This window comes from Odocoileus virginianus, chromosome 4, assembly GCF_023699985.2.
Source record: "Odocoileus virginianus isolate 20LAN1187 ecotype Illinois chromosome 4, Ovbor_1.2, whole genome shotgun sequence".
Classification (NCBI taxonomy): domain Eukaryota; kingdom Metazoa; phylum Chordata; class Mammalia; order Artiodactyla; family Cervidae; genus Odocoileus; species Odocoileus virginianus.
In genome coordinates, this window is record NC_069677.1 from 6,698,758 (window position 1) to 6,726,563 (window position 27,806).

Genomic DNA, 27,806 nt, shown 5'->3' on the forward strand with positions numbered 1-27,806 from the left:
GCTTATTCATATTTTACTACAGAGGTATTTCCAATGTATTATTAGTTAATATGCAATTTGTAAACTGCTACATCATACCCTACACGTACAAAATGATTTTACAAAAATGCCCTAAAAACTAATAGATAAAATGTGTTCTCTGCTGAACTGGAGCTGGAAGGGGTACCTGGGCAGGGGACACCTGACGCACGGCCACAGCCACAGCTGCTCTCTGCTCTCTGCCTGATGTGGTCCTTCTGCCACCTCTTCAGCCCCAAGTTCATGGTATCTTGATTCTTCACCTTTCTCTCCTCTTCTTCAGCCTTCCTCTCACATGGGACCCACCTCTTCACAGACAACCCCACAGGATAAATGAGTAAGAGAAACTTGTCTTCAACCCTTTCCCCCTGGGACGAGAAGAATTCTGATTCTCTGGGACATTCGGCATCTTATTTCCCATGGCCTTTTTCATTCCAGAAAATATGTATCACTTCAAACAGAAATAAATCTTCTCTAATCAGAGTTCTCAAGTAGTCTTCATGGTATCTTTTGAGTGGTCCTTTCATACTTATTCCTTCAAGTTATCTACAGTACCATAGTTTACCTTCATGATCAAAACAACTAAGAAAGCTGTCTTCTACACTTGTTTTACATTCCACATCACCAGGAACTCTGCTAAGAAAATACCAAAGAGGGAAAATCAGCTCAAAGATCGGCCACAACAAGTTCTTAACGTGTGCTACTAGGGGAAGTCTCTAGATTACTGCAATCAAATATTCAGTCCCTCCAAATGTCACCAGAAGAGCCAGGGTCATGGATCAGACCAGAAATCCACTGTGATGTTGACATATAAAGGATTGTAATTCACAGAGAGTAATTTATAATCACAGCTGCTCAACCCATCTGTTCTCCAGACACGCGACACCTGATGTAAGAGATTCATCCTAAAGACAAAAAGAACAAACATGAATGATAAGAATTTAACATCTATTTTCATTGCTTTTTGCCTTGCCATAAAGTTTGGCAAAGGCATCTTTCTAAATTATTGCACCTGCTGGGCTTCCTACTGTAAAAGAAGTTAAATTTTCTCATTAAGGTAACAGACACCAACAACAGCCATGTGTTCCCATGGAAGACCTTGAGAACCAATGATGAGGACAGTCCTGCAAGTGGTGAGCCCCTGGTCTACAGGACAGAAGGATGTACAATGATACATGTTATCCACTGCTGACAGGCCCTTGGATAAGCTTCAGAGAATCTATGAATCCTCAGTCATAGCACCCAAAAGAACTGGTTTCTCTGTCAGGATTCCTTGGTGAAAGAGTTAATTCCTGGGGCAGAAACACAAGATGAACCTAAAACAGCTCATCACACCAGAGCAAAGGGACAGAAGCTTTCAAAACAACTAGAGCTATGTCAAAGGATTCAGGAACAGCTAGGAAAAGATAACGTTTGCCAAAGACAATCCAAGCATCAAAAAGAATATCAACTACATTCGGAAGGATGTAGGTAGCATACACTCATCATTTTGAAATGATAAACAAATGCCAATTTTTTCCCTTTATCCCACGATGTGAAAATTCCATCAAACAAATGACCTGGCTTGTTCAAATAACTTACAATGGGGAAAAAAGGAAGGGGGAACCTACAAATTAAAAGTAATTTCAGAGAGATCATTCAAATGTAATGTGCCGACTGTATCTAGAATCCTTACCTGAATAAACCAACTGTTTAAAAAAATTTTTAAGCATTTATGAGATAATCAGGGAAATCTGAACATTAATTGGACATCTGATAACAGTAAAGAAGTACTGCTAATTTTATTTTAGGTATGATAAAGGTGGCTTCCTAGGTGGCACAGTGGTAAAGAATCCGCCTACCATAGCAGGAGACATAGGTTCAATCCCTGGGTCAGGAAGATCTCTTGGAGTAGGAAATGGCAACCCAGTCCAGTGTTCTTGCCAGGAAAATCCCAAAGACAAAGGAGCCTGGCAGGCTGCAGTCCATGGGGTCACAAAGCTGCTGCTGCTGCTAAGTCACTGCAGTCATGTCCAACTCTGTGCGACCCCATAGACAGCAGCCCACCAGGCTCCCCCATCCCTGGGATTCTCCAGGCAAGAACACTGGAGTGGGTTGCCATTTCCTTCTCCAATGCATGAAAGTGAAAAGTGAAAGTGAAGTCGCTCAGTTGTGTCTGACTCTTAGCAACCCCATGGACTGCAGCCTACCAGGCTCCTCCATCCGTGGGATTTTCCAGGCAAGAGTACTGGAGTGGGGTGCTATTGCTTTCTCCAGGGGTCGCAAAGAGTCGGACACAACTGAGCATGCATGCACATGATAATGGTACTGCAATTCGTTTTTTTAGTTTTTTATTTTAAGGATACATGTTGAATTATTTACACATGAAATGCTGTGATATCTGATTTGCTTCTAAAGAATCCAGTGGGTGAGGAAAAGAAAGTGAGAGAAAAAAAGAAAGGCTATGAATTGATAACTATTGAAACTGGATATGGGGTACGTCTATGTGAGAATTCAATAGACTATTCCCTTTGCTTTTGGGTCTGTTTGAAAAATTACCTTAAGAAAAAGCTCTGAACAAAATAAACTGGTTTATCTGATCAAATCTGGCATACGACTATGGACTGAAGAGACTAAACAGGTAGCCTGTCAGGCACGTGACTCCAGGACTTACCGTTCTATATTCACTTCATTGCCTTGGTCTCTCTTGTGGAAGATCATAGTATATTTACCCACTTCAGGCAGTGGCCGGGTTATTTTCATTCTATGAAGTTCAACCCTGGAAAAATAACAGAGGTCTTTAAAGAAAAATTCTATTCCACTTATCCGCCACTAGGCACTTAAGAAAAAAATCACTTGCAAAAATTTATATACATGTGCCCATACATATATCTTGATTATTTTGGTATTTTAAAAAAAGAATTTTCTTACGTTGAACTCAGGCAATAAATCCATAAAAGAATCACACTTAACATTTACTAATGAGGTGCAAAGATGTATCAATATACAGTTTGTTGTTTTCCAAAAACAGCTGAGAAAATAGATCTTTAAAAGGCCAAGTCTCTCAGGATCCCTAATTTACTTAGTGTTTTCTTCTTTAAGGAAAGTACAACTGCTGAAGGTCACAAACCTAGATTAAAAACTAGACTTTATTATTTACAACCTTGGGGAAGTCAGTTCACTATTCCAGACCTGGGTTTCCTCAACTGTAAAATAGCAATGGTACACACAGTTGATCTGACAGGCTCAAACAAGACAATCCATGTGGAAGATCGTTTGCAAAATGTAATGTACTCTATAAGTATAAAGAGGGTGGTGCCTGTTGCCAGGTGAGTAAATAAGTAGTAAAGAAATTTCCACAAAATTTTTATGCTCAAATCAGTTGGTTTATTCATAGCATTAATCAAGAGCCACTCTGGAGGCTATGATGTTGAGAGCAAACTTGGGGGCTCCCTTTTACATTGAAGCCAAAGAGCAACAGGAAAAACAGAATGAAGATCCATCACCAATGTAAAATTCTACTAACCATCCCATCTGGGAAGTAAAGAGGAGCTGGGAAATATGATGGATACGTTGGCTGAGCCCTTGCTATTCCTGCCCTGCAATCTAGCAGGCATCTTCTGTCCACTTCATAAGCCACGGCCACAAAGGTTGCTGATGGGCTGGGCCATGAAGTATGCTGCCCATCACTACAGCCATTCCTAGGCAGCCTTTGGTCAGAGAGATCCGTTCCCTCCTGCCAAAAAACACTGCAGGAGTCTCAGCCTAGACTTGGAAACAAGACCAACCTGGAGCCATGGCTTCCTCATGCTGAAGCAATGGAAAAGCAAAGGAAAACTGCTGGAAGCCACACATCTATTAATTCAGAACCCCAGCTGAGAGGCTTTCTTTCTAAGAGGCAACAATAGGAGGATGGGGGCGAATCCTAACAGAAAGACTTTGTTAATAGAAGTCTGAATATACTGGCCCCAGACTCTTGATAAAAATTACTTAATTCTGGGAGTTAGGGATACCCATAACTATCTGGCCACGAAACCCAAGTTCAGGAAAAGGGGCTGAGAAAAGAGACCAGGCATATTCCCTGTGAATCCTCCAGGGTGGGAAAAAGTCCAAGAGAATCTGAGGTCATGCCAGCAGCTGCTCCCACAGAGCATGGGAGAGGGCATCGTGGTTTGCTCCAGGGTGTGCGACTGGCACTCCCTGCTGTGCACAACACTGGGAACTGCCAGTGTCACCTGGGGCCTGAGAGAAGGCAGAGGCTTAGAACAGACCTCTACTCACTTTCCTCAGATTGTAGCTTTACAGACACTCTAGTCTGGGACTTCCCATTCACTGGTGAGACCCTGTCTCAGTAGCTAAGACCTGCTGACAAGTCCACAGACACCTCCATCAACACTCCTGGACCCCAGACATCCATAAGCCACAACTGGACCATCCTCTGTCATTTCTGAACTGCCAGTGGCAAAGAGCAATTTGGGCCACCTTGTTCACCCCCCTCCCCACTCTCTGCCACCCTTCTAGGACAAGTTCAAGCTCATAACCTGCTGGCCTGGCATCCACAGGGACCACACGCAACTACAGCTAGCAGACCCCGTGAAGGGGACATGTCTCTGTTGTTCACCTGAGTCTGAGGTCATCGTCTTCGCCTCCCCATCCCCAGTAGTTGTTAGAGAATCCATTCACCTTGAAAAATTGCTCTCGACTTAGGGCAGTAACACCCCCAAAATATCCACTGTAACGTAACCTGAAAGAGAGGAGAGAGAAGGTGAGAAAGTTAGCACCAAGTTCTTTTGTTCTCAACAGCTGCTCCAGACTCTCAGACTGCAGGGCAGGCGTATTCTGAAGACTGTACTCTCTAACCTGTCCACTCCTGCTCCAGAGCCACCTCCCCACACTCCTGGCCTTCCAACCTCTGTCTAGATAGGCTCTCTAAGCAAGGTGCCACCCACCTTTGGTTGTTCATGGTTGTGTACAGAGGTCTACACAGGTACCTGTACATGTCCATCGTAACATCAGACCTGGATGACAGACTTCATCTCACGTGTAAATCCAGTAAATAGTTTTGTGCCAAACAGTTGTGGGTTAAGAAGAACTCTAAGGCTGGGTCCAGGTTAGGCATTAAATTTTGCGAAGGACAGGGAAGCCTGGTGTGCTATAGTCCATGGGGTTGCAAAGAGTCAAGACATGACCGAGCGACTGAACGAAGACCACGACATGACTGAACAACAACAGAATGGTTTTTCATTTTTACTTTTTTTAGGGAGTGGGGTGGAGGGCAGGAGACAGCTCCTGAACACACTTTGTATGCAAACCTCCACTTTTATGCAAATCTCCACCTCAGAGCCTGCCTCCTGGAGAACCCGACATACCTTAACAACCCTGAGGGCTCCAGCGTGGGCAACTAGGTAGATGACAACGCCTGTCACAGAAACAGGGTATACAAACCAGTAATTAGGTTTTGAGAAGGAGACAAATTATGATTTGGATAAGCTGAATTTGAGGTACTCATGGGATTTCTGCCAGTGGGAAAAAGGATACAGGGTCCAAGTTCAATACAGAAGAGTAGTTACAGAGATAGCTTTGGAAATAAGCTGTCAAGAGGTGGTACCTGAGGGCACAAGAGTAGCAAAAGTTGCCTGAAGACAATGCAATAAGTAAAGAGAGAAGAGTGTAGAGGGCAGAGCTGTGGGGATACCAACAAGGAAAGGGGGAAGAATAGAGGCACTGGCCAGAGAGCATGTCCCACTCATTTAGGACTAATGGACTATTGGCAGACAGACTAGCAAATCTGAGAAATAAAGACATCCCTTAGAACACGGCAACCATTTAGAAACGCAAATGAAGGCAGCTTAACAACTTGGATGTTACCGATTAAGAGAACATGAACATGTGGAGGACTTCTTACTTTAATTAATGTCAGTTCAAAGTATTCCAGGACCAATGAAATATTTCTGCTTTTCCACATAAGAAGGAAAACTAAAAGGAAAGATCAATCATCATGTTGACCAGCAGTTCCCAGTCTTTTTGGCACCAGGGACAAGTTTTGTGGAAGACAATTTTTCCATGGACAATGCAGGAGGTGAGAGGAGGATGGTTTGGGGGTGATTCAAGTGCATTACATTTACTGTGCACTTCATTACTAATTATTATTACATCAGGTGCACCTCAGATCATCAGGCATTAGATCCCAGCGGTTAGGGACCCCTGATGTTGACACTTGCCATCTAACAGATGAAGTCCCAAAAGTTAATTTGTAGCTCAGCTGTTTGTTTCTATGTTCTGAGTACAGATGGGATGGACCCTGCTTAACCCACAATGGAAACAGATTTACTTATATACCCCCAACCTAAAACAAACAAAAAGAACAAAGTGCTCAGAAGACAGGTGTTATTGACCAAGACATCAACTACAGTGACTTGTTGCCATGGTGACTGGGCACTGTTTGGCTGGGAAGGGATTCCTAAACTACCTTAAGACCAGCAGCTTCATCAGGACCCTGAGTAGAATCAGTGCTCAGGCATAACCTGCAGAGCACCAACAAGGGGTCACCAGGAGGGAACAGCACTGATGGCCTGGAGTCACCTATTAAGTAACTATTATCCACTGGGTGCAAAGCAGCTGGCTGGACACTGGAATAAGTGGGCCCAGCCTCACACGCGGTTGGCAGTCCAACAAGAGAGGTGACTCTTCTCGGGGTTCTGAGGAAGGAGACGACAACATCAGGGCAAGTGGGCCTGGAAGGATTCAGAGAGGTAGAAAAATGGGGGAAACTCCTGGTAATCAGGGGCTTCCCTGGTGGTTCAGATGGTAAAGAATCTGCCTGCGATGCGGGAGACCAGGTTCAATCCCTGAGTTGGGAAAAACCCCTGAAGAAGGGAAAGGCTACCCACTCCCATATTCCTGCCTGAAGAATTCCATGTACAGAAGAGCCTGGAGGGCTACAGTTCACAGGATCACAAAGAGCCAGACACGGGTGAGTGACTAACATCTGGTGACCCGAACTCCATCAGGAAAAGCAGAGAGGGAGGAAGGTACAGGCTGTCTGAGGAGAATCTGAGACCTGTTCAGCTGCAGTAGGAGGTGCAGCAGGAGACCAACGGGAAAGAAAGGTTCAAGAATTATCAGTTTCTCAGTTGCCTCTTAGGTGCCAAACATCTACATGTTTATTGTTCATTGCTCCTGGTTTTTCTTCTTACCTGCTACTGCTGCTAAGTCACTTCAGTCATGCCCAACTCTGTGCGACCCCATCCCTGGGATTCTCCAGGCAAGAACACTGGAGTGGGTTGCCATTTCCTTCTCCAATGCATAAAAGTGAAAAGTGAAAGTGAAGTCGCTCAGTCGTGTCCGATTCTCTGCGATCCCATGGACTGCAGCCTACCAGGCTCCTCCGTCCATGGGATTTTCCAGGCCAGAGTACTGGAGTGGGGTACCATTGCCTTCTCCGTTTCTTCTTACCTAGAAAAGCATAAAAGTTTGATTGGTCCAGAGACAGTTTTACTTATTTTTAAAGGCCCAAGGGTGGGGAAAATGCAGTCATAAAATAATAATAGAGTCCTTGTAGAAAGCAGGAAGGTATCAAAGGAATTCTTGGCAACAAAATGTCACACGGTCTAGAAGAGATCTTTATCACTGACATAATCACGGGGAGAAACAAGATTTATTTCTATCTTCACAGACACTGAGATAGTTGAGACAAGTTACTTAAACTTCTTCCCTCTGCATGTGTGTAAAGTGAAAACATTTCTTGCACTTCTCTTTGTACTCAACGGGCAGTTCTGAGAGTATTGTGCTGATTTAAGCTCTATGGTGCAGGGACAGACAGTTACCAGCAGGGGGCAGACACTTAGTTGCCCGCAACTGACTGCAACTGCCAGCAACTAGAGAGATTCTGCCCAAAAGAGGAAAGGCAAGAAGTAAATGAAGACAACTCCTGTATTACCTATGCAAGCCTCCCTGGACCACAGGAGATGAGGCCGTTTACATGATACATACAGCAAAACTGAAAAATATAAAGGACAAACCAGGACCAGAGGAAAACTTAAATCAGAAAATTAGAATAGGAAATACATTAGAACTCTGATCTGCAAATAAGACTCTTTCAGCTTCTACAAGAAGGTCATAGATTTGGCTCCCAGCTTCTTGCATCCAGATCAAAAGAGGAGACACATTCAACCACATGATTTACATTAGGAAAACTGTCAGTTATTCAAGGAAGACAAAGACTGCCAGATATCTAGTTATAAAAGAAACATATGGCCAAAAAACAGCAAGATTCATAAGGGGCTGTTTTTAGACCGTGTGGCATCTGATAAAACCCACAATCATCATACCAAAGTTATACTCCAGATTGGTTCCCAGCAGGAATGCCCAAGAGCTCATTTTCTTATAGTCCAGCTTAAAGCAGAGATAAAATCTAGAATCCCAACAAAAGGGCTGTCCTTGAAATAATCCAGTGTAGCCATACTCCAAAAACAAACAAAAGAACAATCCTGTGTGACTATAATTTCTCACCACAGTGTTTAGAAAGACTGGGCAATGGGAAGTTATCATCCATGTCAAGGGTCTGAAGTATATTGTAGAAAGTGACATCTCATTACCAGTAAGTGAGCAGATAATTGCCATGCTTCTGAAAATACCAAGGTACCTGGATATGATACACTGCTTTCTTCAACACAGAAGATACCCGGATATGATACACTGCTTTCTTCAACACAGAGGTGGCTCAGAGACCAGACACCAAAACCTCCAGAAAATGATCAAGTTTCCCGAAAGAAAAAATCCTGGGATTCTCTTCTGGACCTTCCCCTGCCCTCCTGCCCCACTGTCCCTGGAGCCTGGAGGCAGGAGTGGGCCTCTGCCCTCATCTTCTCCCCTCTTGCCTGGCTCCATCCCTCACCAAAGGCCAGCTGAATTGATCTTTCTCCTGTCATTCTCCGGTTCTAACCGTGTGTCAGCAGCACTCTGATGCCTTCCACAGGAACTCCAAATGCCTTACCAGACTGAATAAGGCCTGCCTAACCCGGCCCCTGCCCAGTCTCATCTCTAGCCTCTCCTCCTTCCACCCATCCCAGACATTCATTCTCCGGCACTAATGAGCTACCTGCCTTTCCTCCAAACCTGTGCCACAGTCTCTCTTGCTTCCATGTCCGGGAACTCTGCTGGGAAGCTCCCATTGATTCCACAAGATAAAGGTGCCATGTTTCCTGAACAACAGCTTTAAACCCTTCCCTAGGTGTTCCTTAAAAGTCAGTGTGCTCTCACCCACTGTAGTTTAGTCTAGGCGTTTATTTACATCCCATACTTTAAACAGGGACTGGATTTACAGTCTATCAGTTCAGTTCAGTCACTCAGTTGTGTCCCACTCTTTGAGACTCCATGGACTGTAGCACACCAGGCTTCCCTGTCCATGACCAACTCCCAGAGCTTACTCAAACTCATGTCCATCAAGTCAGTGATGCCGTCCAACTATCTCATCGTCTGTCTGTACAGTCTTACCTGAGGCAAAAATTCCCTGCAGTCAGTGTTACTCCTGGAAAACTCTTAAATAGTCCAAAGTGAGAAACCTACATACTAAGAACGTGGAAACCAAGACCAAGGGAGGCGTCAAGAGATTGTGCACACTTCCTGGAGTAGACCCTGGTGGAATTTCCCTTATTATTTTATAGCTGTCTCTTCCTCTGCCTCACCACTCCCATACTCTCCCCCTCATTAACAAGTGCTTCTAGTTGAATTTGCACAAGAGAAGTGCAAAGCGAACACAGCTCCACTCCACATGCCCATCTCCCCACACACACCAGGAAGCACTGTGAGGGCAGGCACTCTCCCGTCTTCAGACTGCTCTCCTGGCCCCAGCATAGTAAGCACCCCATATGTGAGCACATGTGACAGGAAGGGCTTGGGGAAGGCTAACAGGTAAGTGTGCACACATATAAGTGAACATGTAGTTTCACTTTTGGGAAAACTTCCTGCTCACTATTTCCTCTCAGTTGTTTTCAAAGAGGAACTTATTAATAAACTAAGACTGAAAAGCACCTATGCCTCTCCTGAGGGAAGGGGTGGGGTGGGGAATGGAAGCAGAAATGACGGTGCCTAGCTCTTCCCACAGTGGTTTTAAGAGAAAGGGACTTGTCCTGGGTGACCCAGCTCCCGGGCAGACCACTCGATGCACATGCCCCTCCCAGGCTCCCCCTGGACTCTAGAAAGACGCCACTGTCTGGAAAGAGACATCACAGTCTCACAAAAGAGGTCTAAAAGCTGACCTGGATGCTCCCTCTCTTTGCCTCCTAGAGACAGAAGTCAGGGACAGATAGATAAGTTACTGTAGTCCTACTCAGTGTGGGAGCGCTTAGCAAAGTTCTACCAGGCGGGCCCTGCAGGCAAGTCTGGCCACCATGTGCAATGTTTCTATTATTTTCCCTCTCCTGTTCTCTCCCCCTTTATCTTTGTGATCTTCTGCCAAAGCGTTTGTAGGACTTTTTCCTAATTAGAAAAAAAAATCTAATTTCTCTAATTCCTGTTTTAAACTTTGAAGGAGCTGTCATGAACCATTCTTCCTATTTCTCATTTTCTGCAGACACCCCCAGACACTATGTCTCCACAGCCTTGATGACAACAGGACAGGCATCCTGACCCCAGCCAGCCATGAGCAAAGCCACCTTACCTGTACCCCGTGCTGTTCCTGCCAACCACCAGATGCCTGGGCTGATCCTCACACCTGTAAAGGTTCAAATCGTTCTCTGGTACCAGGTCCACATCGTGGAATATGAAACAGTCCCAAATTTCATCTTTGAGAGCTTCTATATAGCCCACATTCAGGAGTTTGGCACGATTAAACTTCTTACTTCCAGCCTGTAGATATGGAAATTACAACTTGAAAAGTTTCTAAGACAAGATTTCACACTGTGTCCCTCTTCATTTCACATGCAGGAATAGGCATTATTCGCTAACGCACAAGAATATACACATGACATGAAAATCTGACACAGTAGATTGAATTAACAATAACAGACCCTTTGTGTTTTTCTTTATGCCTCATACATACTTATATTCCGTAACTAAAAGCACCTTAAAATGAAAGACTGTTGTTTAATGGGTTTAGAGTTTCAGTTTCACAGGAAAAATGATGAGCTGAGATCAGTTGCACAATAATATGAAAATACGAAACACTCCTGAACTGTACAATAAAAATGGTTAAGATGGTATATTTTATGTGTGTTTTATAACAATTTTTTTAAAAAAACATATTTTTTAAAAGTTTTTACTAATAAAGAAACTCAAAAAATCTTTAAACATACCTTTATTTATTCCATGTAAAACTGAAAACCTTTCTTATGTACTAGTCATGACAAGTAGTATCACTGCTTTACTGTTCAACTCTCAGCTAATCCCAATCATAGCCCATGTAACAAATCTACACTAAGCTCCCCCAAAATACAGCTGGCCAGAAAGGATAAAAAAATCTTAACCTAGGGACTTCTCTGCTGATCTGATGGTTATAACTCTGAACTTCCACTGCAGGGGGGCTGGGTTCAATCCCTGGTTAGGGAATTAAGATCCCACATGCCGCACGGTGAGGCCCACAAAAAAAAAGGAAAAGAAATCTTGATCTATAAATAGAGAGGTCTGCTGCTAATATTCCTAAGCTACTTAAAAGTCTCATGGAATCATTGTGAAAGAATCCTGTTTTAACAGTTAATGGCAGATGCTAATCCTCACAGTGGCCTGACAGAGGGGATTCATTACCAGGTAAGAAAAGAACATAAATCAACAGTAACATAATCAAAGCTATAGTATTAAAAAAAATTTACACTAGTAATTTTTTCATGGCTACTTGAATCAAATTCCTTAAGAATAGATTCCAGTTCAGTAAACAGTTTATCATAACAAAAATACAGGCAATTCTCAAAACTCACCACAGTACTTCCCTGAAAAGAATAACATAAAGCATACATATTTTTCTACTCATAAAAATATTATATGCTGGGGGCTGCTGATTTGAGTAAGAACTCTGAACAACTAACTGTTAAAAACAAAAATAATGACAAACCAGTATAACAGTTAATTTTTTTCAAATCCTCAGAAAATGGGCAGAGATGTTTTATATATGTACACATATATATATATATGTATATACATACAATTTCTAAGAGTCCCAGTTTATTACAATGTATATACTGCAGAATAACATCTTCTGATCTATCAAAAGTTTTCCTAAGACAAATGTTACCAGTTATAACTGATATTAGGCATGTAGTTAATTATTTTCCCTATATTCAATGGAGGAAGAAATGGTAACCCACTCCAGTATTCTTACCTGGAAAATTCCAGGGACAGAGGAGCCTGGTGGGCTACAGTCCATGGGGTCACAAAGAGTCAGACACAACTGAGCACTTGCCTTCATAGCATTTGTAAGGATTTGAGGGGGAATTATTTGGATGGCCCAGGATAATTTTGAAAAGATAGCCATAAAAGAGATATTTAAGTTGATGTCTTATTTTTCTTTCAATATATGTTAAAACCAAATAGAGGCATCTTAAATCACCTGCTCCATTTAGAGCAAAACTCTTCAAAAGCAGCCTACACTTATACTTACTGTGTTCCTACTAACTCATGCTTCTGGAGGTCACAAAACTGAATCAAAAAGTGAAAACTAAACATAATGTTTTATGTAATAGATAGTGGCAAAGTTAAAGGCAGAGAGGTAGACAGAGTTATAGAATTCCATGGTGATTAGCACAAAGCAGTCAACTCCTCTGTCTAGTTCCCCATCAAAGAGCCAAGCTCAATAATAAAGCATGGTTCCAACATCTCACCATGTAATGCAGAGCAAACGCAGAAGGCAATGTAAGGTCAAGACCAGGGGAATATCTCAGGGCAGTCATTGGCTAACATGGAAGGGCTCACAAAAGAAAACAGGCTTCCCCCAGATGTTCACTAAAGACCAAGTAAAATTTCTCAGCACTTATCCCATTATTCCAAAATCTAGGACAAGAAACTCCTTTACTCCTGTCAAGGATAAGTGAGTTAAGAGACCTCACTTTTAATGATGGTTAGACGCTCTTTTACCCAAGACAGACAAAGAGCCACAGAGAGGGGAGCCTGGAGGGCAGAGGCCTTGTCCAACCCCCCGACTCACCTGGTGGATGACGTAGATGCCATAGTCCAGCTGCTGCCTCTGCAAGAAGGGGTGAAGGTGCTCCAGCAGGTAGAGCAGGTGCTTCTCCCTGTGCCGGTGAGGGATGAGGATGGCAACCCGCTGCAGAGCCCTGCACTCCTCGGGGCGATGCCGGCCTCTGTGCACCGTGGGGTTCTCTGCCTGGACTTCCTCCAGAGTGAGATCTGGCTTGAACACGAGCTTGGTCTGGCCTTCTACAATAAACACAGGACACAGGAACTAACAGGAGCAAGCTTATCACGTGTTGATAGGCTTGCAGGAGCTAGTACATGCCACACACTTTGCACATTGCCTGGCACGCCATAAGCACTATTGTAAAGCCTCCTTTGGTCACGAAATATAAACCACAGAACCACAGAATCTATGACTCAGGTTATTGGCAAAAAAAAAGCAAATGACATACAAAAGCAGTCCCCTGTGGCAGAGTAACCAGTTCTGGTTCTCTGATTCATCTGTACGAGGAAATATACTCTGTCCTGATGACCCTGGTGAAGAGCAGAGATCAGGGGCAGACTAAATAACTTCAAATTTGCTCTAATCTCTTTTCCTTCTCAAAATTCCAAAGGTGGGGGGGGGAATAACAGGAAGCCTCACCCATGGAATGAATGAATACACGAATGAATAAATAAATCCAACTTTTTGGTTGTCTTTAAAAAAAGTTCCAAAGGAGGGTGAAGTCTCCTAAAAATCAAGGCATTCCAGGACTTCCCTGGTGGTCTGGTGGTTAAGAGTCCACTTGCTGATGCAGGGGTTCGATAACCAGATTGGGAAGATTCCACAGAGCCAACTAAGCCCGAAGGCTACAACTACTGAAGCCCATGCACCAAAGCCCATGCTCTGTGACAAGAGAAGCCACCACAATGAGAAGCCCTCACACCGCAACTAGAGAGGAGGTCCCCGCTTGCTGCAACTACAGAAAACCTGCATGCAGCAACAAAGACCCAACACGGCCAAAAATAATTTTTTAAAAATTAAAAGCATCCCATGGCATCAAGCTCATGGACAAGGACCTTTTCTGTAAAGTCCTTCCCTAAGCTCTTGAGAGCCATACTAACTCCTTGAAGGTAAAACAGTGAAAAGAAAGAGAAACTAGCCTCCCTCCCTAACTCAACAATAACAGGTATGTGCAACACCGTTAAGAACCCTCCCACTGTTTCACACAGCAGATATCCCCAATGGGGCATTCGCTCAGCAAGTCTGGGCACAGCCTGGCTGGATGAAACCCAAGACCATCCACGGTAACCAATCTCACACAAGGCTTTAAAGATACAGCTGAAGCCACTGACCCTCCCCTCAGATCTGAATGAACAGGAAATACTGACTGGTAAGGGAGGAGGCAGGGCTCTGGTTAGGGAACAGAGCCACACATTTTAAAACTCCTCATATTCTGGTCAGGCTATAAAATCTCAAGATGCTTGCAACTGCACTCTCCTCTTCTGAGCAAAGCAGTCGCCCGCTTTTCCCATGTATGTCACTGTGCCTTGCTTCATGTGACCATCCTCCACGCTGGCCACGGCCAAAAGACAATAGCACCAAGAGCAGGTAACTGCTTCCAGACACCTAGAGAAAATAACTGACCTCCAAGACCCTTTTCAGAAGGGTCTACACATGAGACAGGGTCAGCAGGCAATAATGCCCTAAAAACAAACAGTAAGAAAAGGAGTTATAAGGAAAAGCAAGCTACCAGAGCTGCTGGGAGATGATGCGATGGATGGCCGCTGCAATGTTTTCCTATGTAGCCTGTTCATAAATCCCATCATCTGGGCTAACTGGACCATGTCTCAGTTCCTGGCCCCTGAGAGAACACCAAGCAACAGGTTTGATGAAAAACAGTGTCCCTGCTCACTCTCTCATGGTCACAACTTTCAACGCACCTAATCTTGAGTACCTGGTTCCACTTGCTCTAGCATTCTCCCTTAGTGCCCCCATGATATTTTCTCAAGTTCTGTCCCTCCCTGGATCAGTAATGGTCTATCCTGATTGATTACTACTGCATCACCCTTTGGATCCATACGCACTATTGTGTCACTGCCCATCTGTTTCCATGAATGTATCTGTTGCTTAAGTATGTTGAGAGGATTTTGAACAAGGGGCATGATGCAGTCAGATCTGTGTTTCAATAACTCATTTTCCCATCTCAACTTGTGCAATTTGTGAGCAGAATGAGTTCCCTCAAACAATCAGGAAAAATTTTTGGCTTTTCTATGACTGAGTAAAGGGAAGCAGCATGCCAATATGAGCACAGTGTGAGTCTGAGAGTCACTCAAGAAAAGGGTCTACTGGTTTTGTGTAACTACGTGCAAGAAGCCTCTGAAGAGCACAAGACTGACCCCAGAGTGCTAAGTGGGTGTATGCAGAGAGCCACCTCTGAAAGACCACAGAGGAGTTCTGAACTTCACAGAGCTAGAAAGGATCACCCTGCTTCATCCTGCCTGCACACTGTCTCCTGGGAAAGAAAGTCAACCATGAGACAATATGCTGACCAACACAACAACAGAAACAAAGGCAGGCACACAGGGAGCCCCAGATTAACTCCGGGACAGTCCCAGAAAACTTTCTGGGAGAGAAGTGATCTAAACCACACCTCTGATGACGAAACATGAATCCGCTAGACCCACATGGGTTGAGGAAAGGCATTCTGGAAAGATACTCTGAGGATTATCTGGAGAACTACAAGGTCTTAGATGTTCTAGCGGGCTCTGATATAACCTTTGTGGGTTAGACAGAATGTTGCTGTGGAGTTTTTCCCAATTAATGTGCTTCCTAAGACCAACTTACTGTTCATTTAAAGTGAAAGGCAAGGCATTAGAGGAGAATCCACACATATAACATATTTAGGTAATAAACTAAGACAACACTGAAAAAGTACTATCCTGTCCCTTGACTCCATACCGAGGGCCAAGGGAGTGCTAACAGATGTAATACGAGTGGAGGCTTGGATGTGCTGGAATTTCTTCACCCTTGTTCTTTGGATGCCAGGAGAGTAAGTCCAGGTTAGCCTGCTGATCCAGGAGGGTGAGAAACACATGAAGCAGAGCCACCAGCCTAAGGCAACTGACCCCCAGCTCATCACACGTGCCTACTAACATGCCTGCTGAGATTTCTGTGGCTGGATGATCAAACTGGGGATATTCATATAATAAATATAATATGTCCACAATATGAATACAGCTCACAAACATAATGCTGAGCAACAGAAGCCAGACATAAAAGAGTACATAGCATATATATTTTATGGAGTACATACTATGTTTCCAATTACATACAGTTTCAAAAATAGGAAAAATCTAATGGCTGGTATTATAAACTTGGAGTAAGGGTAGTGACAAAAAGAAGCATGGGAGCTTCTGGGATTCTGGGAAGAGTCCATTTCTTAATTTATATCCTGGTTCCACGGGTATGCTCATTTTGTGTACACTTCTGTGTACACTTCTGCTTTTTGTACTTTTCTGTACATTTGTTATATTTAAATAAAAAGTGTATGTACTACTTGTAAAAAAGGAAAAACAAATACTTACTGAGATGTGGAGACACAGAAGGGCAGTTGTCAAGTTTTGCTTTTTCCACAAATGCTTCATCCGTCACAGTTCCTTTCTTCCCTAAAACGACACCCTTGCTCAAACTAGTCACGAGATCCTTTGCTTTAGGAATCTCTTGAATAGCACCCACAAAGTAGTTACTGGTGGCCCACCCAACCACTGTCAGGCATAAGGTAAAAAGCAACAGCAATCGGAATCTGTAGGAAAGGTGGAAAGTCACGTTGAAGTTCATGTCTTTGATTATGTGAGCAATAGGTATCTCTCGGCCTCCACTGCAGGCAGGAAGCTTCAAGTTCAGCTATTCCAATCTGCAAACTTGATGACAACTGATTGTGTGATGCCTGCTTTTGTTTGGGCGTTCTGCTCCAACAATCCCTGAAATGCAATCACAAAGACGTGCTGTTTCAGATAGAAATCTTAACCTGAAATAATACTCACCAGCACACACTGAGAACCTGTCCCCAACCGATCTTGATTGTAACAGTAAAGGGAGCTCTCCAGTGAGAGCTTAAAGATCAGAAAACCAGAGATTTTGGAGGTAGAAGGTTCCAGCCATCTATACATCACAGGAGTTCTCTCTCTAGGTTATCACCCCAGCTGTCATTCACTCCAGAAGAAAAGCCACTTCCAGATGTCACACAGGTGGAGAAGGCAAAGGAGAGCCGATCATTGCCTCCTCAGTTCTGAGCTGGCACAGCCCCAAGTTCAGCCCTAATGGTTCTCTCTTCCTTGGTTGTCCCTTCTTGGCACAGCTTTAAGAGAAGGTGAACTCTTGTTCCAGGGCATATTTTGACTCAAAGAGAAAATAAGGGAAAAGACAAAAGCTCTTCTCTGTGAAGAGCTGGAAAAACTTGTTTCTTGAAACAGAGATGAAAAAATCAAGTTTTTCAGTTATAAATGTTACAGCCATGATAAAGTACAAGGCACACCCCAACAGCTGGGGAAGAGGGCGGAGGACACAAAAGGATGCCAACACAGGAGGCAAGAATCTGCAAGAATAACAGACTACAGCACAGCATTTCAGATCTGAGGTTTGACTTTAGACAGAAAGTATGAAACCTCACACCCATCACTTCACTGGGCCTTGGTCTCCTTACCTGTAAAATGGGGATAAACACTGTACCTTCCTAGAGAGTTATTGAGGGACTGGATGACCTAACACATTAATACAAAAAGTGTCAGCCCACGTCCTGATGCACAGTGCATGCATACATGCTCAGTCGCTTCAGTCATGTCCAACTCTTTGCGACTTCATGGACTGCAGTCCGCCAGGCTCCTCTGTTCATTGGATTCTCCAGGCAAGAATACTGGAGTGGGTAGGCATGCCCTCCTCCAGAGTATCTTCCCAACTCAGGGATCATACCTGCATCTCTTACATCTCCTGCACTGGCAGGCGGGTTCTTCACCACTACGACCTGAAGACCCACTAAGTGGCGACTGTCACTGCTGTGTTACATTTACGTTAATGACTCTAGACTAGGGATGACCTGCAGGATGACCACTGGTGGCTGCCAGAATCACCACTCTGCTGTGCTGCATTTCTGTCAATATGAAATTGCCATTCTCATTTCATACTTCAATTGCATGTACTAGGATAGTATGAGAGATGGCTATGCTCTTCGTTACTAACAAAAATTCAGTTTCTGAGGCCACATAGTTGAGGGCCCTCCCTGGACCATGGTAACTACACTAAGGTGATGAAAGCTACTTGGCAAGGCCCCACATCTTCTCTGCATTACCGAAACCATGTCCCTTCTCAAATCCTAAGTGTGTCATCGTAAGAGTGTGGAAAATGCTAAAGCCAGGATGCTGATAATCTCCACAGCAAACATACCCTCAATTAAATGGAGAGGATAGAGACCAAACTATATTCCCTGCCAAAATAACACAAAAACATGTACAGTTAAATCTTAAGTAATAAAAAGAAAAGCAGAAAAAGTCTATCTGTGAATATGATTACCACTAAAATGACAGAAATAAGAAAACTCTAGAAAGAAACAGAACCAAAAGTTAGCAATGATTCTATTAGGAATATGGGATTAGCCAGGGGTGCTTTTTTTCCTTTTTTCTTTCATTGTTGGAAAAGTATAACACACTTTTGTCCTTTTGTAATGAAAAAAATTTTGATTTTTTAAATGAGATGTGGGGATGTGGTAATTTACTGTGAAAAACAAAACAACCCTAGCAACTTTCAAGACAGCCTCATACTTACTAAAGGATAGTATTCCAAAATTTTAGCCTAGATGAGTTTGAGGGAAACCTAGGAAGCATTCCTCTCTAGACACAATGTTATAAATGGTGGTTAGGTTCCTGGATCAAACCGCAAAAGAGATCTGACCCAGGAAGCAATTAAACAGTATGGCCTGTGCTTAGGGTCTTGTGAAGGCATCACAAGTAAATGCTGAAGGCAATAATAACTCATTAGAAGATTAATCATTAAAAAGAGGAGCGATTCACTTGTGCGTTTATTCTGTGCCATGTACTGGGAGTTCAATCACTTATATTAACTTACTTATTTCTCAACGTTGTGAGTTTAGAATTATTAGTCTCCTCATTTTAAAGAGGAGAAAACAAAGGTTTAGAGATTACGGAACTTGCCAGAGACCACACAACTATTAATAGCAAGTGGTGGAGCTGGGGTATGAGCCCACGTGTTCAGTTCCAAAGCCTGGGCTTCTGCCACATCCTTCACATGGATGTTGCTATCTCTCTCCTCCCCTCGGTACCTGGGTGTGCCCAGCACAAACCCTTGAAATATGCAGCCTTCTACCTCTCTCCTCCTGTCCCTTTGTTTGAGACTGTCTTTGAAATGGTTTCCTGGAGGTCTGTTTCCTTCCCTCCAGGTAACAGTAAGTCTGCAGGTTCCTGGAGCCACTCTCTCACAGACTTAACTGCAGAAGGCTTGAATGGCAGTCGTTAATGTTTTTGATAAAATCTCAGTCTTGGAAAACTTAGTCAGGGAACATTGTTTTTCTAAGAGCTGCTATGCCTATAGAGGAACAGTGTTTCAATAGAAATCTGCCCAGCCTGCTTATCAGCTAAGTGATCGAAGGCAAATACTCTTACCACATTTCCATTTCCTCAGCTACAAAACAATTATAAAAAATTAACTTATCTTACAACACTGCTGTAAAAATGAGATGATGCATCAGTCACACCTAGCACATTCTCACAGACATAATAAATAGTTATTGACTCTGATTACCAATGTGATTCACGCTCAAATTTTATCAGAATGCTAACCAAGATAATGTTATCTCTGGAATTACATATTGAAATACATATTGAATAATTTTATTTTCTATTTCTCTGTTATTTCCTATTTTCTTTCAATGAGTATAAACTACTTTTGTAATTTTTTTTAATGTTTTTTTAAAGAAAGTCCTTTTTAGGGCAAGTCATTTCTGGTTTGTGTTTGGGAAAATGTCATTAGATTGGAGTTACCTGTAAAAATATTTAAATAAAGGAGAGTCCCTGAACTCTCCCTAAGTTTTCTCTCTTAATTAAGGCTATCTTAAAGTGACAGGAGGACCATAGTTATAGAGTACAAATTCAGGTAATGTGAAAGAAGTTATTTTAGGGCAAGTCTCACCACCCTTTTCCTTCTTAGGTCTGCCCTAGAGTTAGCTCAAAATGATGATGTTCTCATAATTTTGTTCTTTCTCCTCTCAATTTAGCCAGTCTTTCCTGAGCACCCGCTATTTTCAGGCACAGTGCTAGGCACCAAAAGAATTAAGATATAGTCCTTGTACTCAGAGTTTATTTCCAACCTTTCTTTCAATTTTAATGTCTGCAATTCATTTTCAAATATGCCACCCCAACCCTGAAAACAGGGAAACAGATGAAAAAAGACTGGCAAAATATTGAAAAGTATTGAGTAAGGTGACAGGTGCCTGAGAGTTTCATTTTCTTTTTCACCCTACTTTTTTGAAGGCTTGGAATTTTCCATTAAAAAAAAAATCTAGCACAGAAGACAAGCTATGCTACTGCTGCTAAACCACTTCAGTCATGTCCAACTCTGTGCGGCCCTATCCCTGGGATTCTCCAGGCAAGAACACTGGAGTGGGTTGCCATTTCCTTCTCCAATGCATAAAAGTGAAAAGTGAAAGTGAAGTTGCTCAGTCATGTCTGACTCTTTGCGACCCCATGGGCTGCAGCCTACCAGGCTCCTCCGTCCATGGGAATTTCCAGGCAAGAGTACTAGAGTGGGGTGCCATTGCCTTCTCCAAAGACAAGCTACAACAAAGGTCAAATCAGCATAAATGCTAAGTATCATTATCATTCTTAGAGAATCTCTACATGCACACATTTTTATAGCACCATGGGAGACCAGGGGAAGACACCAAGCGTCACTCCATAAATACTCACTAAGCACTTATGCACCCAGGGAGAAGGGGTGTGGTTTTCATTCAGCAGCCAAGAACACTAAAATCGGCATTCCAGTGTCTCTAAATCCATCCGGTAATCCTGCACACACAGGATGTCTAGAGTGTGCAAAATGTGGCACCAGGCACATGGTCCTACTCCCTTGAGTTTCTCTGGGATAGCACCAATGGAAAGGCTAGTATTTTGCTGCTCCTTTTACTACTGCAGAGTTCCTCAGAGCAGACTACTTGCACACACATTGTCCTACTTTCCTCAGAATTAAAGCTCCTTTACCTGGCTTTTCGGTGATCATTGCCCAGACCCTAAACAAGCAATGGTTCTGTGAAAATTAATGAAGAGAAACCCAACTGAAGTGGAATTGGGAGGCCAGAAGGGGAGATACAGATCACATCAATACAGGCTTCTTGTGTCTCTGGCAGGAAGTGTTGCAACTACTACCACTAGCAGGAGGAGGAAGCTTTTCTCCTAGTCTGGTGACACCTCAGCCAATGAGAGACTGTCACAACTGAGCCATGAAAAGCCACCATACTTCAAACTCCCAGTTTCGTCCAATGGACTCTTTTTTCTTTTTTTTCAATAACAGCCCCTCCCAATTTCCCCCTCTCCTCTATAAAAGAGTTTCCTTTCCTTTGCTTTATCAGACTTGCATGTGGTTTGACACAGCTGTATGTTCCAAATAGCAATTCTTTACTTCTCCTGAATAAACCCATTTTGCTTGTAAAGTAACTGGCTGTTTTACTGGCAAGGGAAGGATAGAAATGATAACAGCCATTTACACGTACAGGTCATTTAAACTCAGACTGTGCTCCTAATGGCCCAAACTGGAAGCATCTGAGCAAGAAAATAATGATAGCACTGTATTTTAATTCACAGAATAAAATGAATATCCATTAGTCCATACTGATATAAACAAATAAATAAATGGGAAAGGGCAGCTCTTTCTTACAATAAACTTTCAATTAATAAAGAAGCAGGAAATGGGTGGGGGGGAATCACCATTAGGCAAACATCACTGTAAATAATTGTGGCAGACAAGATCCCCCAATTGGTGCTAAAATTAGTAGGTAAAAATTTGAGGATAAACAGTTTACATAGCCTCAAAGTATCTCCTCCCAAACAATATAGTCAAAGCTGTGGTTTTTCCAGTAGTCATTGACGGATGGAAGAGTTGGACTATAAACAAGGTTGAACACCAAAGAACTGATGCTTTCAAACTGCGATGCTAGAGAAGACACTTGAAAGTACGTTGGGTTGCAAGGAGACCAAACCAATCAGTCCTAAAGGAAATCAACCCTGAATATTCATTGGCAGGACTGATGCTGAAGTTCCAATACTTTAGCCACCTGATGGGAAGAGCCAACTCATTGGAAAAGACCCTGATGCTGAGAAAGATTAGGGGCAGGAGAAGGGGATGACAGAGGACGAGATGGTTGGGTGGCATCACCAACTCAATAGGCATGTGTTCGAGCAAGTTCCAAGGGATAGTTAAGGACAGGGAAGCCTGGCATGAGGCAGTCCATGGGATCGAAAAGAGTCAGACAAGACTGAGCAACTAAAAAACAAACAACAAAGGGAAAGAGTAACTTTACAGTGAAGAAACCTAGCAGATATCACCTTAACTAGCAATCAAGGTTAACATCATCAGTGATAAGACCTATCAACCTCATGCATCAGTGACGAACTGCACTCTACCAAATAACTAATCAGTACTTTTCTACAAAATATCTTCATTCTACAAAACAACTGGTACTCTTCAAAAGGGTCAAGATAATGAAGAATAAGGCAAAACTGAGGAATTACTTAGACTGAAGGAGACTAAGGGGAAATAACTAAATGCAAGGTAGGATCCTTGACAGCATATGGAAACATAAAAAAATTCATTGGCAGGAAAACTGATGAAATTCAAATAAAGTCTATCGTTAATAGTATTGATAACTGAACAATGGTTCTGTAAAGGATCAATATAAGGGAAGTTGAGTGAATTCTCTGTACAATATTTGCAACTTTTCTCTAAGTCTAAAATTAATTACAACTAAAGCTAAAAAGTTAAAAGCTGTGTATAATCCAAGTCAATCCTCACAGCAGTGAGGTTAACTTAATTCTCAAGGAGAATCACTATTTCTTTGTATTCCTAGTGCCTCACACTGACCTGACACATAATAGGTGCTAAATCTGGTAAAGATTGAATGACTTTCTAGGATACACTAGTTGAAATACATAAGAACATACAATAATCCCCAACTACTACTAAAATAAATGTGACATAGTATAAAAGGAAAAAAATAAAGATTAATAAAGAAGGGGAAAAATTAACTGGGCATAAAACTCCATTTACGGAAGATTTTTAAAACTGAAAAAGGCTCAACCCCATGCTAGCTTTCTTTGGTTTACTAACACCAATGCTTTTCTAAGGGTACAGGCCCTATCTCTAATAAATGACGCTTTCTCTTAGTCATGCCCACCACCTTTTGCTCCTCTACCACTGACTTTTCAAAAGCAGTACTTCTCTTTTCTGACTCTAGGAGGAGATGCTGTTTAGCCTGCCACTACCTCTCTGAACCCACGGGTCACACCAGAGCAGTATCCCTGCCTCCTGGGCAAGAAGGGCCTGATGGTATGGCATCACCTATTTTACAAGGCTTGGCATGAAACAGTCAGGAAACAGGAAATAAATTCAACTGGGAAAGGACTGAAATTGTTTAATTTAGTCTATGTTATGCAGCATGAAAGGATTCATAAGAATTTCCAATGGGGGATTTTAATGGAGGTTCATTGTGTATTTGTGCATCATTCTGAGTTATCCCAGAGAATGCTACAGTGGGGTCAGCTGAAGTTCCCTTTCTGCCATTATTAGAAGCACATCAATGAGAGGCTGGAGAAGGTCTGAGGTAATGGAAAAAACAAGGGTTTTGAAGCCACAAAAGCTAATTCAAATCTGGTTACCAGATGCATGAATGGTGCTGGGCAAGTGACCTAAAACTGAGTCTGTTTTGCCATTTATTTTAAAAACATTTTTCACAGTGTGATTTCAAGAGTGCCTATATCAAATGCAGAGGGAAATGTTAAGATTGCAGATTCCTGGGCCCTGCTCCAGAGCTAATGGATTAGAACACCTGGGCCTGGGACTCAGGAAGATGAATTTTTAACAAGCTCCCCAGGTGACTCTCATACGCATTAAAGTTTGAGAACTGATGAAATAAGAGATTGGACCTGTAATGCAATAGATCTTCAGAAACATTCCATTTTCCTTCTGGTGAGGCAAAGCAGTAAGAAGATATGTGAAAAGAAGATGTTTAAAATGCATTTGAATAGCTTTCGACTCCATCATTTAGAAAATTATTCTAAGAAATAATCAGACATGTAAACCATGATACTCAAACCAACATTACTTAAAACAACCAAAAATTCAAAAGAATCAAAATGCTAACAGTAGGGACAACAGACAGACAGATTTGCTCGGTAGTGTCCGATTCTTTGCAACCGCACAGACTGTCACCCATTAGGCTCTTCTGTCCATGGGATTCTCCAGACAAGAATACTAGAAAGTGAAAGTGAAGTCGCTCAGTTGTGTCTGACTCTGCAACCCCATGGACTATAGCCTACCAGGGTCCTTCGTCCATGGGATTTTCCAGGCAAGAATACTAAAGTGGGTTGTCATTTCCTTTTCCAGGGAATTTTATCAACCCAGGGATCAAACCTGGGTCTCCAGCATTGCAGGCAGATTCTTTACCATCTGAGCCACCAGAGAAGCTGATTGAATTAATTACAATACCTACATATGATGGCACACATGCTTTCCTTAAAATGCACTTAAAAATTTAACTACACAGGAAAATACTCAAGATAGCTAAGAGAAAAAAAAAAACAGAACATAAAAATGTATGTAGAATACAATACACATTATGCTACATATGTGTGGTGTACATGCCTTTTATATATAAAACGCCAGAAAGAATTACTGGTGACTGTCTCTTAATAATAGAGAAATATTATTTCTTCACAATCTATTTTTTAAAAAATAGGGTTATAATCAGAAATGAAGTTTTTTTTCTGATGACTATGTAGTTTTTCTTTAAAATATATTAAAATTTAGAGATGACACAATAGACAGGGATTATAATTTACCTAAGTTTATTAGCAATTTATTGACACAACTGGTAAGGAAACTTGTTTTAAAGAGGCCTCAATGAGCCCAAATCTTAAAAAACTTCAGAAGGGGTCAATAATCTCCCATGCCAGAGAACTCTGTGGTCTCTCTTTGAAATTCCTATTTCTAGGCTCCATCCCCAGGAGATCTTTATTTCCAAGGCCCAAGGTGGAGCCAGGTAATCAATATTTTGGGTTTGAGAAACCATTGTTTATCGATGGCTTTTCTTAAAAAAAAAGAGAGAGAGAAGAAAACCACCACTGACTTGCTTTGAATGTTTCCACTCTGAATTAAAGATCTTCAAAGAAACAGTTCTCAAGTCTTGCACGCATTTCTGGAAAAAACACACATTATTAATAGCTCAGTTTAAACTAGATACCAAAAGCATCTTCTATCAAGTGGCACCTAAAATATACTAAGAGTTTTATTGCCCCCTGCAACACTGTGTAGTCAAACAGTTCAGTACTGCTCTTTAACAGATGTTTTTAATCAGATTAAAAATGCACGCTGAAGGGAAGCAAGATATGACACACCAAAATAGGCCACTTTGACATACTGATTATTTTGAATTAAAGTTACTTAACAGCCTGTGTAAGGACACTTTACCCTTCTTTCTTCCCCTAAAAGCAGAAATAAATCCCATGTGAAAAGTGCCTTTTCTATAACAGGAGGGCACCAGGATCAGGCATCCTTATTATCAGAGATAAGAAGCAAGGTGGAGAGCTCAGTACAACAAACCTTAATACTTTTTCATTAATTTACTACCCCAAACCCAAACTTCTTTGTCTTACCAATTCTTCACATATGTGGTGTTTCTTTGTCTAAAAGATATAAAGTCTGCCTGCTTTGGTTACTTCTTTGAGCCTCATATTTTTAAGGGATCCCACTGGCATGAAATTAAATTTGGTTTTCTCCTGTTAATTTGTTATATATCAATCCAATTTAATTATTAGTCTAGCCAAAGAACCTAGAAGGGGTCAAGAAGAAAAGTTTTTCTCCCCTACAACACAAAGAGGCACGTGAAAATTTTGCACTTTCATAGGGTTTAAAGGCCAACCCAGCTCTAGAAGATAAAACTCCAAAAGGAAAACTATGGTCCTATTAAGCATTATCTCCAGAGTGATATTCCAGCACTCCAGCCCTCTTGTTCAGCCTGGGTGCCTAGGACAGCCCTCCACCCCTCTTTTGAAGCCCACTTTCTCAGCCTAGACCCTGAATCTTAGCCATCTCTATCCGAGATTCCTTGACTTTCTTGCATCCTCAATGTTATTTTTCTTTTTTAACAGAAAATTAGAAGTTAAACAAACAAACAACACCCCCAACCTTCAAAGGACTGTGTTCTTCCTGCTCCCTTTCATCACCCGACGGCTGTGCCCGGGCCGCCTCCGCGTCCTCATCGCTCACCCACTCTTGAACGCCGTGCAACCCGGCACAGGCCCACGCTATTGATAACTGCTCTCCCGAGGCCACCAACCCAAAGGCCCTTCCTCAGCCCCCATCCTCATGGGCTTTGGATCGACAGACAGTGGATGGACGCAGAGCCAGACTAAGAGTAGAGAGCTGATACACTTCACCATTCAGTCGATCCTCACCACTCGCCGGCCCCTCCCTGCAGGCCACAGGCTGGGATCAGCGGGTGGGTTTCCCAGCAGAAACCCCGGGGAAAGAGAGCTCCAAAGAGGAAGGGGCATCTTCACGCTGATGCTCCCCGCACGGACAGAGGTGCTGGTGGCGACCCCAGAACCGTGACGCGGGGCCTCAGGGGATGACCCCTGGATTCCTACCTGGCAGCATCTCGCTCGGCCATCCCTCCGGTAGCAGAGGGAGCGCCGCAGTGGTGCCCTCACCTAAGCGGGTGCCTCCCGCTGGGCTCGGCCTCCGCAGGCCCCCTGCCCGGCCCCGCCGCCCGGGAGGAGGCAGGACAGCCCTCCGAGGCCCGGCCCGCGCGCGCCTAGCCGCACCCCGGGGACCGACCCGCCCCTGCCGCCCGGCGATGCCCACACGGCGCCCGTCGCCCTCCGCGTGAAACCTTCCGTCCCGGGCACCGGCGGAGCGGAGGCCCCACGAACTCACCCCAGACGCCGCGGCGACGAGCACCGCCCGCAGAAAGCGGAGACGCGGAGCTACGGCTGTGGGGACCGCCCTCGCCGCCGGGAGGAGGCTCCACTCGCCTGCTCCGCCCCGGCTCGCGTCGGGAGTCGCTACGGCCAGGCCCCGGGCGGGTCTGAGCGGTCCTCCGCTGGGCGGGCCCGACGGATGCCAGCCCTCCACCCCCTACCCTCCGTCTCCTCCCCGCTCCGCTCCCCGCGGCGACCGAAGGGGAAGCGGGAGGGGAAAGGACCGCTTGTTCTTTGGGTTATCTTAATAAAGCCCTGTGCCAATACTGCGCGAGGGTCTGGGCACTTCCCAAATTACATCCTTGTAAATATTCATAAAGCTTTGGGAAGGAGATAGGAACTTGTCCATTTTCCGGAGTAGAAAACTGAGGTTCTAACAAGTTAATAAATTTACCTTACATCACCCTGTGTTAAGCCGCTGTAGTCGTGCCCGACTCTTTGCCACC

General features: G+C 43.3%; 1 protein-coding gene across 2 annotated transcripts; it reads right to left on the reverse strand.

The window, feature by feature from the left end:
- B4GALT4 (beta-1,4-galactosyltransferase 4) lies at positions 1-27,424 on the reverse strand. Of its 2 annotated transcripts, XM_020891751.2 has the most exons (8): positions 27,317-27,403; positions 25,509-25,577; positions 16,690-17,085; positions 13,133-13,365; positions 10,658-10,845; positions 4,619-4,741; positions 2,672-2,776; positions 1-923 (listed from the first exon to the last, which is right to left on the reverse strand). In XM_020891751.2, exons 3-8 carry the CDS (start codon positions 16,940-16,942, stop codon positions 791-793), a joined length of 1,035 nt encoding a protein of 344 aa, XP_020747410.1. In that variant the 5' UTR covers positions 16,943-17,085; positions 25,509-25,577; positions 27,317-27,403; the 3' UTR covers positions 1-790. The 2 variants fall into 2 exon arrangements, with proteins under 2 accessions (XP_020747410.1, XP_020747411.1); XM_020891752.2 differs by lacking the exon at positions 25,509-25,577 and having other exon boundaries at positions 27,317-27,424.
- Between the last annotated feature and the right edge of the window lie 382 nt (positions 27,425-27,806).